Source organism: Oncorhynchus kisutch, unplaced genomic scaffold, assembly GCF_002021735.2.
Source record: "Oncorhynchus kisutch isolate 150728-3 unplaced genomic scaffold, Okis_V2 scaffold2214, whole genome shotgun sequence".
Taxonomy (NCBI): domain Eukaryota; kingdom Metazoa; phylum Chordata; class Actinopteri; order Salmoniformes; family Salmonidae; genus Oncorhynchus; species Oncorhynchus kisutch.
In genome coordinates this window covers 1-15,390 of record NW_022264159.1, presented here as the reverse complement: position 1 = coordinate 15,390, position 15,390 = coordinate 1, and the positions used below count along the sequence as shown (strand labels likewise).

Genomic DNA, 15,390 nt, shown 5'->3' with positions numbered 1-15,390 from the left:
AGCAGTGAATTTCAAACACAGATTCAACCACAAAAACGAGGAAGCTTTTCCAATGTCTCACAAAGTAGAGCAGATGAGTTGGTAGATGGGTAAAAATAAAAAGCCGATATTGAATATCTCTTTCAACATGAAGTTATTAATTACACTTTGGATGGTGTGTCGATACAGGCGTCCTTCCCAACTCAGTTGCCAGAGAGGAAGGAAACTGCTCAGGGATTTTACCATGAGGCCAATGGTGACTTTAAAACAGTTACAGAGTTTAATGGCTGTGATAGGAGGGGATTCAATTATCTGTCCTGCGTTACCCCGGTGGAAGGAGTGTCCGGGATGCCTCTGGAGCATGAGCCAGGTGCCCCTTTCAAAGCCAGCTCAAAACAAAGCGATGTAGGTCAAATCAAATCAAATTGTATTTGTCACATGCGCCGAATACAACAAGTGTAGACTTTTCCGTGAAATGCTTACTTACAAGCCCTTAACCAACAGTGCAGTTCAAGAAGAGGAAAATATTGACCAAGTAGACTCAAATAAACAGTAACACAATAAGAATAACAATAACGAGGCTATATACAGGGGGCACCGGTACCGAGTCCACAGGTTAGTTGAGGTAATCAACATGCTGCCTTGTTGACAATATGATCGAGCATTTGAAATGGCCGTTCAGTCTAATCGAACTCCCTGAATATCCAGCAGGTGCGAGCGCTTAGTAATTAGAAGGGGAAAAAGTCCGGAACTAAGGATATTTATAGGGACATGACCGACGGGGGATGTTTACTTTCGACTGACAACCCGCTGCGGTGAGTATGCCTAGTGCACAGGTGTTCTAGGAACTTGTGTTGCAATCATATACCCAAAACAATAGTTTTTAAATGTTACTTGCATCTGGTCTTTTACAGGCTATACCAAATGCAATCCAAAAGGGTTTAGCAACATAATACTGTCTCCTAGTGCACGTTACACTTTTGCAATCTGTGTTTGGCGCCCAGTTTCTAGCCCGATATATTGTAACTCGGTTTAGAAGTAAAACACTAACCTACATGCAATTGAGCCTTTTTTACCGACCTGTGTCTGCAGCCTGGTCTCATGGACTATATGTAACATAGTAACTGCAAATCTGACAGGCTGAAATCTGTATGAAATGTAAAGTTTGGTATTTTTACAGAAGACTGACAGCTACAATAACCAAAAGGGTGGAGGGGTGGGTGTAGTAAAACTGCCGTATAACTATTTGGGTAATAAGCAACTTCATCTACTTTGGAACTAGTTAGCTAAAAGGGTGAAGGTTAGCCAACATGCTAACCACCTTTACTCCTAATGTTTAGCCTAGATAATGTTAGCTACCTAGTTCATGTTGGCCACAACACATTGGAATTTGTAAGATGTCTATTTTTAACATCATATGAAATGGATGTACATCCACGAATACAAATGTAATATATATGCGTACAAAATGGTCTGAGACCTGTTTGGGGAAGCTTCTCCCTGTCTGGTGGTATGTCAGTGGGTAGATGCTTCTGAAATGGAGTGCATGGTTTGCAGTGCCCAGGAAAGCATTTTAAATTCAATTGTATTTTATTAGCCAACCCTTAACCTATATCTCCTAACCTGCTGTGGAAGCTCTAACCTTATAGGTGAAGTCAATTGGCAATCTGGATCCCATCTAGACACAACCTGTATACTGTGCAGTAGGAATACTGGGTCATAACAGACTTGGTGATTTTATTTTTCTCCTTTAGTCATGGTTCTTCCTGGGCTTCAGGTTTGGAGATGGATACTCTTTGCCTGCATTCACTGGCTTTGTGTCTGTCAAGAGACTCCAAGACCGTAAGTCCATCTGCAGTTAGAATTTAGTGATCAGACTTTTGAGAGCAATTTTTCACCTACCCTTTCTGCAGATCTTTATCCCCTCTTGTATATTTCAACTGGCTTTGGGTTTAGAGATGTACTGATTTTCCTGTTGCCGGGTGTGTTCTCTGTAGGGTTTACATGGTAGCCGTTCCTGCAGTGATCCAGGCAGGCTCAGAGGCCAAGCTTTGTGCCAGCCTTCTGCAGCCCAACGAGACCCTGGTCATGACCGTATCTCTGATGGCCGACGGGCAGAACAAGAGACTTCTCCACCAGAGTTCTGACCAAGAGTTTCACCGCTGTTTCCAGTTTCAGGTCAGCCCAGCACTGGTGGACTTCCAGAACCATTCCATTAAGAGTGGACTGTACTGCTCAGCTTTGATGCATCGCTTAGGTTCTTTGTGCAATGCCAGCTTATTTTATGGGAAATGTCAGTGGTGGCCTACCAGAACTTTTCTTCCAATTTGTACCAGGTTTTGATTGAATGCTAGTATATACTATTGAGACAAGTTATATACAGTCAGCCACTTAAAAAGGAGAGGCCTGTAATTTTCATCATAGGTACACTTCAACTATGACAAACAAAATAAGGAAAGAAAATCACATTGTAGGATTTTTAATGAATTTATTTGCAAATGATGGTGGAAAGTATTTGGTCAATAACAAAAGTTTATTTATCTCAATACTTTGTTATATACCCTTTGTTGGCAATGACAGAGGTGAAGACTTACAGAAAACATTTGACAAGGTTTTCACACACTGTTGCTGGTATTTTGGCCCATTCCTCCATGCAGATCTCCTCTAGAGCAGTGATGTTTTGGGGCTGTTGCTGGGCAACACGGACTTCCAACTCCCTCAAGATTTTCTATGGGGTTGAGATCTGGAGACTGGCTAGGCCACTCCAGGACCTTGAAATGCTTCTTACGAAGCCACTCCTTCGTTGCCCGGGCGGTGTGTTTGGGATCATTGTCATGCTGAAAGACCCAGCCACGTTTCATCCTCAATGCCCTTGCTGATGGAAGGAGGTTTTTCACGATGCATGGCCTCATTCATTCTTTCCTTTACACGGATCAGTCGTCCTGGTCCCTTTGCAGAAAAACAGCCCCAACGCATGATGTTTCCACCCCCATGCTTCACAGTAGGTTTGGATGCAACTCAGCATTCTTTGTCCTCCAAACATGACGAGTTGAGTTTTTACCAAAAAGTTATATTTTGGTTTCATCTGACCATATGACATTCTCTTCTTCTGGATCATCCAAATGCTCTCTAGTGAGATCTTGCATGGAGCCCCAGATCGAGGGAGATTATCAGTGGTCTTGTATGTCTTCCATTTCCTAATAATTGCTCCCACAGTTGATTTCTTCAAACCAAGCTACTTACCTATTGCAGATTCAGTCTTCCCAGCCTGGTGCAGGTCTACAATTTTGTTTCTGGTGTCCTTTGACAGCTCTTTGGTCTTGGCCATAGTGGAGTTTGGAGTGTGACTTTTTGAGGTTGTGGACAGGTGTCTTTTTTTTATACTGATAACAAGTTCAAACAATTACAAATCCTACAATGTGATTTTTCTGGAGAAAATAAATTCTCATTTTGTCTGTCATAGTTGAAGTGTACCTATGATGAAAATTACAGGCCTCTCCTTTTTAAGTGGGAGAACTTGCACAATTGGTGGCTGACTAGAAATACTTCTTTGCCCCACTGTCTGTAACTTACAGTAGGCTGAATGCATAATGGGATCCCTGCAGGAGTTAAACGCTCTACCTTGAAGTGGCTAGTGGCACGCTCTTACCAACTGGGCCACACGGCACCACATTTGAATGTCCTATGTTATCGGTCCGTTTGTTCACCGGCGTTGCCCTGTTTCCGTCCCTGACAGGCCCCTCGTGTGAATAGCGACAAAGTGCAGAACTTTAAGGTGGAGGTTCGAGGAGAAACATTCCTATCAACAGAGGAGAGAAGGGTCATGATCAAACCCTACAGCCCCGTGACGTTCATCCAAACGGACAAACCAATCTACAACCCAGGACAAACGGGTAATGTTAGAGCCGGTACACCTTTAGTCTGGTTGCTAAGAAACAGGCCAATTAGGTGTTGGCATGTTCTGTAATGGTTTACTCCGGGGCTTTGACCTTTTTGGGCCCCTGACCCCATTTTGACATCAACAGTTATCCACGACCCCACCGTGCTCCCTTTGTTTATTTGAGGCTATAACAGTATTACAATGAAGTATTGTTTGAAATGCATCAGGCAATAATTGTGTAGAAAAGAACACCATCATTGCTGGCAATGCTCTTCCCCAGTCTGGTCCCGTCCACTATGTTCTAACGTCATGCGTGGCTTATGAGGATTGTAGAGGGAAACGGTAGACATCTGAAGAGCCTCGTTGTTCAGGAATGTGGTGCAGATGCAGTAAATCCCCCTGGGTTCACTCAGGATATGTACACTGGAATCAGGCTGGAAATCCTCAACCAGTATTTCTGGGAATCCTTGGAATTATGCTTCTAATATTCTCATTGTGTTTGTCGTCTTGTCGTTGGCTGTTTACAGTGCTTTTTAGAGTCGTCACCTTGGATACCCATTTTAGCCCCGTCAATCAGCTGGTGAGTTGAAAATATACGATTGACAATAGTATTTTAGTTCAGTCTCTACTATTTCAATCCAAGATGCAGAAGTGTCACAATACTGTGATGGACATAGCAGTCTGGTATTATGTACAGCCATGACATGAGGCTTCCATTCGTATAGGTCAGATTGGAATGTATGGGATCATCTTTTCCTGAGATTGAATTGCAAATGTTACATGTGATGTTTACGTTAAGTGACCAAGCCAATCACCTGTCTAGTAGCTGTAGACAGCTATGCTCCGTTTTGGCATTGGAGTTCTTAATGAAACATGACGCCCATCTCTTGTCTTTGCCCTTCACAGTACAACATTGTGGAACTTGAGGTAAGATCCTTGTTGGTGTAACTTTATGTTGACTGTCCGTGTAAAGACTGCAGCATTATGACTCCCCCTGCTAGCTAGGTCCTCATATCCACCTACTGTAGAAGATGGCTAAATACTTCCAATCAGCGTTGTGTGTAATCTGGGCCCTCTTCGGTAGATGAATGTTGCAGATAGAACTGACTCCTTGTCCTGTATACCGTTGTGAACTTTCCACAACGTTGTGTCCTGCTGAACATGCCCCTTCCTATGAACCAACAGGATGTTAATCACAACCGGATTGGACAGTGGGTCAACACTACATCCAGTGGCAACATTCTGCAGCTTTCTCACCCCCTGAACTCTGAAGCACCTGTAGGATCCTATACCATTGTAGTGTGGATTGGTGAAGAGAAAATCTACCACAACTTCAAGGTAGAACAGTATGGTAGGTTGAGTTTCTCTTTCATGCTCGGTAATGTTGCATCAATGCATCACAATCCTGGAACGTTCTGGAGTTGACTGCTGTTCTTTTTATCTGTAGTTTTGCCCAAGTTTGAGATCAAAATGAACCTCACTGACAAGATCAGCGTTGTTCAAGAAGAGTATGAAGTGAAAGTGTGTGCAGAGTGAGTAAACACTATTGGTGATTTGCAATGTACTGTAGTTACAAGGTGATGTCTAACTCCACTACATGTCATTAATTATCTCATTACGTGAAGGCAGACCTGGGTTCAACTACTATTAGAAGTATTACATTTACTTTCACGTTTCAAATGAAGGATTTGAAAATACAAGTAAATAACATTTTATTGGTTCATGTTGCGGGTGCAGCGATAGATGATCAATGTCAGAGGTATAGAATACACTATAAACATATGAGATGAGTAATGCAAGGTATGTAAGCATTATTAGTGACTAGTATTCCAATGATGTCAAGTCTGTAGGCAGCAGCCTCTGCTAGTACTGTAGCTTCATTTGACATAATACACTTATTTAAATATGCATGTGGTCTGCATTAATGACCCATGCTAATTGAAGACCTATAGTGCTACTGCTGCTAGGATCCCTGAGATTTGTTAGTGGCAATCACATGAACAGCTGGTTCTTCGGTCATAAAGCATCTCAAATTAGGATGGCAGTTCTAGGATCAGGTCCCAGCCTGACATGTGACCTTGTTCATTATGATCTATAGTTAAAACTGATCCCGTTCTGAGGCTCTATGAATACAGGTCCAGATTCATTGACCGTGTTAAACGCCTGACTTGAAGCCTTTAGGTCTTATGTTTTTAATATGGTAACTGGATGTAGGAAATTGACACTTGTCTTGTTGTGAATTGAAATCAGATACACGTATGGGCAGCCTGTACCTGGTAAAGCAGGGGTCAAGTTGTGCCGACCTTTGGTGGACAATGCAGTGATACCAATAACAATTGATGAGCGAAATCCACAAGGAGTTCCTGATTACACACCTCCATGCCACAAAGAGTCAATAGAGGTCTGTATGCTTTCCTAAAACGAGTAGTGCTGTTTTTACCAACCTATTACATTTTGAATGGGATTTAAATCTGTTTTTATGTGTGGTTCTGCTTGCTTTTCCTAGATGGACCATACTGGCTGTGCTTCTTGTGTCTTCAACATGGCACTTTTCACAAAGAATGCAGGAGAGAAATTGCTGGGAGACGTGTTTAGTGTCCATGCAGAAGTACAGGAGGAGGGGACAGGCAAGTCCTCATCACAATCATTATGAGATGCATCATGTTGTTGACTCAAGACAAACCCTTCATTTCACTTCAGCTGATGGCGACGTAACTATTGCCTAACTGTCCTGGGGTTCCCCCTGGGTTCATGTTTTGGTTTTTGCCCGAGCGCTACACAGCTGACTGAAATAACCATCTCATAATGTAGTTTTGATTTGAATCAGCTGGAGTGCCAGGGCAAGAAACTACAAGGTGCACCCAGGGGGGGTCCCCAGAACTGAGTTTGGGTTACTCTGCGTTGGCTCAAGGTTTTGTAAGAAAGAGCTTTTTGACCGTTGGTGCTGCAGCAGGGTTTTATGTAATGCTGTTTTAATATTCTGTGGAAGCTGCACTGCAATTCAGTTTCTGTATTGTGAAATAAAACCATATTTGTTTTCATTTGACAGGTATTACACTGTCTGAGGAAAAAAATGTAGAGCTCTCCTATGTGATTGGAGAATTCACATTTGTTGACACGCCCCAAATCTATGAGCATGGATCAATTATCGAAGGCAAGGTAAGTCCAAATGGTGTTCCTGTTGCATTGTGTATGCTTGGTTTGTCCTGCTTCCTGAACTACCAGTATGTGGTGTCACTTCATTCATACAACACCCCCCTTTTTCTTCAGATAAATGCTGTTCGATATAACAACACACCCATCTCTGACATGTTAGTCTACCTGTTCGAGGAGAAAGGCTGGTCCTCATATCTACGACTACAGAACCTAACCACGGACAGTCGTGGTATTGCCAGGTTCTCCGTCAACACAACCAGTCTGCCCAAAGAGAATATTAACCTCGTAGTAAGTATGATTCCTTCTAGGTTTGAGAGACTTTATACTCGATGCCAGTGTCTGGGACTAAACAATATCTACATTTTAAATAGAACTATAACTAATTAAACTTATACTCTTTATTATATCTGATTAATAATGTCAATTCATAAGGAAGGATTGTGGCTTTTTAAGCAAGCAAAAAGGGTCGTTAACCTATGGTTGAACCGACTCAACTTAGCTCTGGGATGTTTAGATAAGATAGAGAGTTCCAGATAATGGAAAAGTCTTCTAAATAGTGATGGATGAAGGTGAAGATTCCAGAAGTTAATCTGGATAAGTGTGTGTCTGGAGTGAGTGAGCTAGTGGGTTGGAATAAACTTTTGAACCTGTTCTGTCCTGGTCATAGGAGGAAAGACATTTTATAACCTATGGTGTCATATTTAGTATATAAACTGTTTGTGGTTTCATGGCAGCGAGCTCCGAGAATAAATACTATCATCTAATTTTGAGGAGACTGGTCCCTGTCTATTTTATACAAATAAGAATCTTAGAAATTCTTAAACAGAGATAGGAATTATGACATTCCTGTGACGGGGGAACCAAAACGTGCACCGCTTGGGGTCCCCAGGACTGTTGGGGAAACGATGCCCAGAGGTCATGACCTTAACAGGCTAGGTGGAAGTAAGGTGGATCTGTTACCATATTGCTTCCTGTCATCCTCTCAGATCCCCACTGTATATAGGACGGGCTCAAGGGGTTGATTTAGGATTGGGCCTTTAGTTACTATTCCTTTTGTTCCTTTCCAGGTGAGCGACACCCCACAAGTGGAGTACCCAGGATACAGGGTCCCCTATTTCAACAGAGGGCAACACCTACTCTCGCTGATCCAGCCCGCTGCCCCTGACATTAAACCGTCCAGCTCCCTGGCTATTCAGAAGGTGGAGAAACCACTGGCGTGTGGGCAGGCGGTGTCGATCACCATCCGCTATGCCATCGTAGGGGAGACTGTCCCAAAGGGCTCTGTGGCTGTCCTCTACCTGGTGAGTAGAACCAGGAACAACCTGCAAACCCATGGTGCCTCTCAAACAGCACCATATTTCCTATTTGCACTCCTTTTGACCAGGATCATTTCAGGCCCGAGCCACACTTTCAAAGGAAGGATGTTCCTAAACTACACCAATACTCCTAATCAACCACTGTAACCCAACCTAGCTCATGTTACAAATTGGAATTCGTAATCTATAAATAATACATTTATCAAATTCATAACCTATATAAAATGGATGATGGGCATCCACAAATGAATAGGTGCTAACGTATCATACTAATTGGAGTCCTGGATTTGTTAACCGTGTTACGTCAACCCCGTGAGTCCAGGTTGCAACGTTTCCACTCTTGCTGAGAACTGTTTCCTTTCCCTCCAGGCCTTGTCCAGAGGGGTCATAGTTCAGCATGGACACATCAATGTTACTGTGCAGCAGGACAGTCCTGGTGAGTGAATTTCATGAAGTGATTCTGAACGTTCTGGAAGGTGCTTAATGAGTGACCTGCTCTTGCGTTGCAGTAGCTGAGGGTGACGTCACCTTGACGTTGGCAGTGGTCCCAGAGATGGCGCCGGTGGTTCAGCTCCTGGTGTACAGTATGCTACCCAGTGAGACTGTCATCGCCCACAGCATGAACTTCCCCACTGAGAAATGCTTCAGGAACAAGGTGTGTGTGTGTGTGTGTGGAGGAGTCTGGCATATCCCCAGTGACTGTACATCACAAACATTGTTGTCCTTTTATGAAAGGTGTCCAGTATTTCCATGCAGACTGTATCATACCTGGAGTAATGGGATCTGTGTCTGCCAGGTGTTGGTGGAGTTCTCTCCCTCCAACGCTGTCCCAGGGGAGGAGAACACCCTGCATCTCTCGGCCCGGCCCGGTTCCCTCTGTGGCCTCAGTGCTGTTGACCAGAGTGTTGGCATCATGGAGCCAGGGAAGAGGCTGGATGCTGACAAGGTAACACGGCTCACTGAAGTGAACAAGTGGTACCACCATACCTACTGTTTTGGTGGTGCTGGGAATACAACCAGTGACTACAGCAGACATGGAGTGGATCTGTTCACTGTAGGGAGCTTTTATCAAATGTGATGGGACTCATTCTCTGGCTTGAGGCCCACTTTCTATTGCCTCTCAGTAACTGGAAAGCACCTCCTTGTTGAACGTTTAGCAATGGACAACAAAAAGTAGTCGTTTCAGTCTGTTCTGTTTGGTCCCCAATGAACAAGGTAATTTCACACCTCCCTGTTGTCCCTTTCCAGATATTTGATTTGTTACCGGTCAAGGAAATGACCTATATTCCCTACGAGCTTGAAGATCCAGTAGCATGTTTACGCGTTCGACCAAGGAGATCCATAATACCACACCCATATGGACCGTCTGAGCAGACAAATGATCCTTATGCAGTTTTTCAGGTAAATATTTCTGCCCTGTTTTCTCAACTTGAAGCCTCTTTTTCTTCTTTCTGGGAAGAATCAGTCACCGTACTGTTACAATGTGTTAAACTTAATAGAATGACAAACTGACTTTTATTACTAAATTGGTTCTGCTATTTCTAGACACTGGGATTGAAGCTAGCGACTAACCTGGATATAAGAGTACCTTCCTGCCTCAGTTACCAGGGGAACCAGTACTATCGCTCCTATGGTGAGATGTCCTTACCAACCCTTATTCTCATTGCCAAGTCTAATGAATCTTGGGTTATGGATGACCTTTTGCTAGAATAACAAAGCCTGGTCTAAACACTGCATGCACTCACTGAGCCCAGCAGCATTCAGTCTATTTTTAACTTGACACTAATGGCCATGTTTTGTGTTGGTAGTAGCTTACAGCCTAATGGCTAGGCCTGGATCGGCTAGGCCTGGATCAGCGGGTCCTAGACTTGAAATGGCTGTGGCTGGTGGACTTGCCGCTCCACCTCCGCCACCCATACAGACGGTCCGTACATTCTTCCCTGAGACATGGATTTGGGACCTTGTGGAAGTTGGGTAAGTGCTCTGCAGAGTGAGGCCGACCTCTGGTGAAAGCCCTCTTAGCTCTTGCCTCGTATCCAAACAGTAGTGGTGTAGATTAGGAACCTGAACCTCTGTAGGCCAGCTTTCTCTTAGGAAAGACCCTTTGACCTCAATGGGTGTCCCTGGTTAGATAAAGCTTAAATGCATTTGTAACAACAAACTGTGTTGAAATGAGACACACGTGGTGGATTTCTGTTTGAACTCTGACCTCTGTATTCCAGGGAGTCTGGATCTTTAGATGTCCCCCTGACAGTCCCAGACACCATCACCACCTGGGAGACTGAGGTCTTCTGCCTGGCCCCCAGTGGCTTCGGTCTGGCTCCTCTGGTGGAGCTCACGGTCTTCCAGCCCTTCTTCCTGGAGCTCACCCTGCCCTACTCAGTCATCCGGGGAGAGCACTTTGAGCTGAAGGCCACTGTGTTTAACTACCTCTCCAAGTGCATCATGGTACGACACTGCACCAGGATGGTTTCTTGAGTTGTATTGTTATCTTACGCCGTGTTCCTCTTTGGCAGGTTTCTGTGACTCCAGCTCTTTCCTCGGACTACACTCTCACACCCTTGCGTGATGTCCAGGACTCCTCGTGCTTGTGTGCCAATGGACGAAAGACCTTCAGTTGGACAATGGCCCCCTCTGTCCTGGGTTAGTCTTCATCTGTTCAAACGGCAGAATGCATGTCAACCTGAGTTGTGTACTGTCACCGTATTGGATGTTGTGTAACCTGCGCTGTACTGTGTGTAGGGGTTTTGAACGTGTCTGTTAGTGCGGAGGCTGTCCGGTCCCAGACTGCGTGTGACAATGGGGTTGTGAACGTACCGGAGAGAGGACGCGTTGACACAGTCACACGGAGCCTGCTGGTGAAGGTATGTAGTGTACTGCTGTGGGAGAACTAACGTTAGGTAGCACAGATACTGCCTCTGAAATGAATCCCTCTCCTCCTCCAGGCTGAGGGAACAGAGAAGAGCCACACCTACAACTGGTTGCTGTGTCCTACTGGTCAGTAATGAATCAACGTTGAATGTTCACGGTGGTTGACGTGATCATCTTCATTCAGCTCCTCTTTGTGTCCACAGGAGAAGCTCTGACGGAGGAGGTGGAACTGCAACTTCCCCAGAATGTGGTGGATGGCTCTGCTAGGATTTCCCTCTCAGTTCTGGGTAAAATAAACCATTGTGTAGTGGTGGGAAGTGACGATGCTGCTGTTTGCTGTAACAGAAGTCCCTTTTTTCTCTGTAGGGGACATCCTGGGTCGGGCCCTCAACAACCTGGATGGACTGTTGCAGATGCCGTATGGGTGTGGGGAGCAGAATATGGCCCTGCTCTCCCCCAATATCTACATCCTGGAGTACCTGAGGAACACAGAGCAGCTCACGCCAGCCATCCTAGAAAAGGCCACCAAGTTCCTCACTAGTGGTAGGAGAGTCCCTTAAAATCTGTCTTGATTAGATGCCAAATCCACAAACCGGGCTGGATTTGTCCAATTAGAGAATTTTGTTTTCTATTTTAAAGTGTTTCTCCACGGTGTACCCTGCTGTCATGGTAACGGCGGAGCTGCATAACAGATGATATCACTGACCCAACACATGGTTTTCTACTGAAGTCATTTGATGGTAGAATATTGACACTGTCTCATAGCACCCTATTCCTTACATAGGGCAGGACTCTCCGACCTTGTTACTGTCCTGTATGTAGGTTTTCACTCCAACCCTAATCTCGCTCCCCTTCTAATAATTAGCTGGTTGAATGGGGTTAATTACAACTTGGTTGGAGAGTAGCTCTCCATGAACAGGGTTGGAGAGCCCTGATGTGGATATATAGGGAGCCGTTTGGGGCACAACTCTGGGAATAGAACAAGCGCTTGGTCACCGTTGATGATAAAAACCCACCGGCAGGTTACCAAAGGCAGCTGAACTACAAGAATGCCGATGGTGCGTACAGCACGTTTGGACAAGGCTTGGGGAACACCTGGTGAGTACTTGGCTTGTTTTTCACCTACTGGTAGTTTCAATGACGTATTGACCAATCAAATGGCATCTCTGGCATGGAGACGATGGATAGGACAGCTGACGTGTGATGTCATGACTTGGAGCTTGACGATATTATGTCAGGGCTTTTAAATGAATCCACTTCTTTCTTCAGGCTGACTGCTTTTGTCTTGAGATCCTTCGGCAAAGCCCAGTCTTTCATCTATGTTGACCCGGCAACGATGGAGCAATCCAAGACTTGGTTGGACCGTCAACAAGGCCAACATGGCTGTTTCAGAACTTTAGGGAAGCTCTTGAACAACCGAATGAAGGTATTTATATTGCTAATAAACTGGTTGTCTGTTTCGTCAGACCGGCCGTAGTTTGATTTCAACAGGCTAGATACAGTTGGTGTCTTGACATTGTTTTCTAGGGTGGAGTGACGGATGAAGTCACACTGACGGCTTACATCACTGCTTCAATGCTGGAGCTCAACATGTCCGTGACGGTAAGTAGCTTCACTCCGTGGAACCATTTCTCACACCGTCATTACAGGCAACTCATTCAGCCTCCTGTATGAAATCTGTCTTACATCAACTGTCATTTACAGCTTCTACGACGTAGTGAAGTAATTTCTCTGCTAGTAGCCTATGAAATGACAAAGAATGGGCTTAGATATGGAAGGGAACACCCCCCTGAAATGGACAAAAATGAATGGGAAGTTATTGGCACTGGACAAACCATATACACGGTGTCCAATACCGCTCAATTCGGCGTCGTTTCGTTCAAAGTTGATTGCAAATGCCATATGGCAAATGCCAGGTGTAACACTTTGAAAATCCACTGTGGTTTTTCATATTGCAAATGCAACAAGTCAACATCAAAAAGCAACATTTTGAAAAAGTGAAAAAAAATGCAAAAAAAGTGCTTTCTGGATCGTTTTTCGAAATTATTTTGATTTGTGTCAATTACACATGTATAAGGACTTCATCAACATACTTTAGTCATTTGTTATTTTTACTTGTGCATATGTTTTGTCCATTTGCAATGTGATTTCATAGGAAGTCAAAAGTAACTTTTTTTTGGGGGCCAAATGTCTTAATTTGACATGCTCCAAAATCCTGCAGAAATGCCAAATTGACTGGCCTGATGAACACAGGATGGCCGGGCATTGATCGCTCGTTGTGTTGATTTCATTATTGGTTTATGTTTTCTCACTTTTGCAAATTCACTGTGCATTTGCAATATGGTTCAATGGGCATTTACCATCACGAATTTGTCATGCTATAAAAATCCTGCAGGAATGCAAAATTGATGGCTGGGCAGTGATTCTGGTACCTCACTGTTTAAACATATTGCAAATGGACAGTAGTCACCAGCAAGTCACTGTCCATCAGTCAATTAGATATCATTCTGACACCAAACCCACTTTTTCCAAATCGTTTAGTAGCCAACTATCACATACTACAGAGCTGGCCCAAAATTCACAACGCCTTCTCTTCAAACCATAATAAAAACGTAGTTACGTTCCAGCTGCGGGTCCTAGCTGAGGCAACTCAGAATCCCAAGGTCATTTGGTGCCCGAGCAAGACCCTAATTGGTGCTGAAAATCCACTGTTTTCCATGCCTTGCTACGGGGTCCTTGAATGAGCTATCGGACAAAAACGTTGGGGTCCGTCTATATGGGCCGAGGCGGTCGCAATGCACCTAGTCTTGCGACTCTGGGACATTTCTAAATGTTGTCATTTTCGTGATGGTCAAAATGAATTGAAGTCATTGCAAATGTACGAGGCTGTTTCTCGGTCCGAGAACCTTCTAGTGCGTGGTGAGTTACGTGGCTCTATCGACCTGCGGTCTAGAACAGGTTTCGGAACTCTAGGTCTGACGGTTCTTTAAAAGTTCCAACAAGGTTAACTAATACAGGCACTGTCTGTCTCTTTGCACCCCAATGGGTCCCTCCTGCCAAGCTGTGTGTGATTTAGTTTTTCTTTGAAATGTTATGGGAAAAATGACTGATTTACAGTTCATGGGGGTTGCCTAATCACACATATGAAGTTTTGAAAAGATCTGACCTTTCTAACCCTTGGAAACAGCCAATATGACACCATTTAAGGCACTTCCGGTGGCACAGGAAGCTATAATAAACTCATATCCTGATTGGGGTATGCCTTTACAGAATCCTGAGTTTTAACTGAGTTATTTACGGAGGGTTTAGTGAGTGTTATTTCAGAAAATCACAAATCTCGCAGAGCTCCGCAGCACACTTTAAAAAGATTCGTATGAACACCTGCAACTGATCTGTAACTGTTTAAAAAAAAAAAAATCACCAATTTGACATTGTACGATTTCTCTTAAATTACGATAGATAAATGGCTGGTTTCTTTTTTTTTATTTACCCCAGAGGCTCCTTGACTTGACTTGCTCATTTTTAATTTTGGACCGTTTTTCCAGAAAAATTGGCCATAACTCAGGAAACGGTTGAGGCCTAGACGCGACATCTTGTTCGGGGCCAACTGCCCATTATGCCAACCTACGCTCACCAAGTTTCGGCTTCTTTTGAAATCATTTCCGTTTAGGGCGAAGGCCACGTTGTGATTCGTGATGTTTTGTACATTTGCAATATGATTGCTTATGCCCTCTTGTGGGATTTACCGGGACAGCGGAATAATGACAAATTTGATTATTTATCAAACGGAAACCGAATGTCTGAGTTCGTTTGACTTCCGGTAGATCCGGCCCTGCCGCACGGCCCGACTCCGTCCGTGAATTTTACAAACGTTTTCGGACGTCTAGTAAGGGACCGTATATTTGCAATATGGACTTTTCCACTAACCATATGGCGACTGTCAAAATGTTCCCTTAAGGTATGTTGCTACTGTAAAGTGAGAAAGGAAATGTGCTGTAGTCTGGTCCCAGATCTGTGGTGTTTATTTTTAGCAGGGGACCTCTGCATATACACAAATTATGCCCTTTACAAACAATCCCGTTCCTCAGCAGAAAGTGTTCCCTAATCAACAATTTGAACTGCCTGAGGCCCAGAACAGCAAGTTGAATGGAACCCAGTCCAAACTGATCTGGGACCAGGCTGGTTTAA

At 44.1% G+C, this 15,390-nt stretch overlaps 1 protein-coding gene across 3 annotated transcripts; it reads left to right on the top strand.

Annotated features, from left to right (window-relative positions):
* Nucleotides 1-583: 583 nt before the first annotated feature.
* On the top strand, nt 584-12,891 carry LOC116369549 (alpha-2-macroglobulin). Of its 3 annotated transcripts, none has more exons than XM_031819511.1 (28): nt 584-794; nt 1,734-1,821; nt 1,977-2,157; nt 3,716-3,872; nt 4,387-4,439; nt 4,766-4,786; nt 5,045-5,210; nt 5,307-5,391; nt 6,110-6,260; nt 6,366-6,486; nt 6,909-7,018; nt 7,130-7,303; nt 8,083-8,316; nt 8,701-8,767; nt 8,844-8,986; nt 9,128-9,277; nt 9,580-9,732; nt 9,877-9,964; nt 10,140-10,305; nt 10,554-10,779; nt 10,848-10,974; nt 11,074-11,195; nt 11,277-11,328; nt 11,406-11,489; nt 11,569-11,745; nt 12,225-12,300; nt 12,472-12,628; nt 12,730-12,891. In XM_031819511.1, exons 2-28 carry the CDS (start codon nt 1,736-1,738, stop codon nt 12,874-12,876), a joined length of 3,474 nt encoding a protein of 1,157 aa, XP_031675371.1. In that variant the 5' UTR covers nt 584-794; nt 1,734-1,735; the 3' UTR covers nt 12,877-12,891. The 3 variants fall into 3 exon arrangements, with proteins under 3 accessions (XP_031675371.1, XP_031675369.1, XP_031675368.1); XM_031819509.1 differs by having other exon boundaries at nt 8,841-8,986; nt 10,143-10,305; XM_031819508.1 differs by having other exon boundaries at nt 8,841-8,986.
* Nucleotides 12,892-15,390: the final 2,499 nt, after the last annotated feature.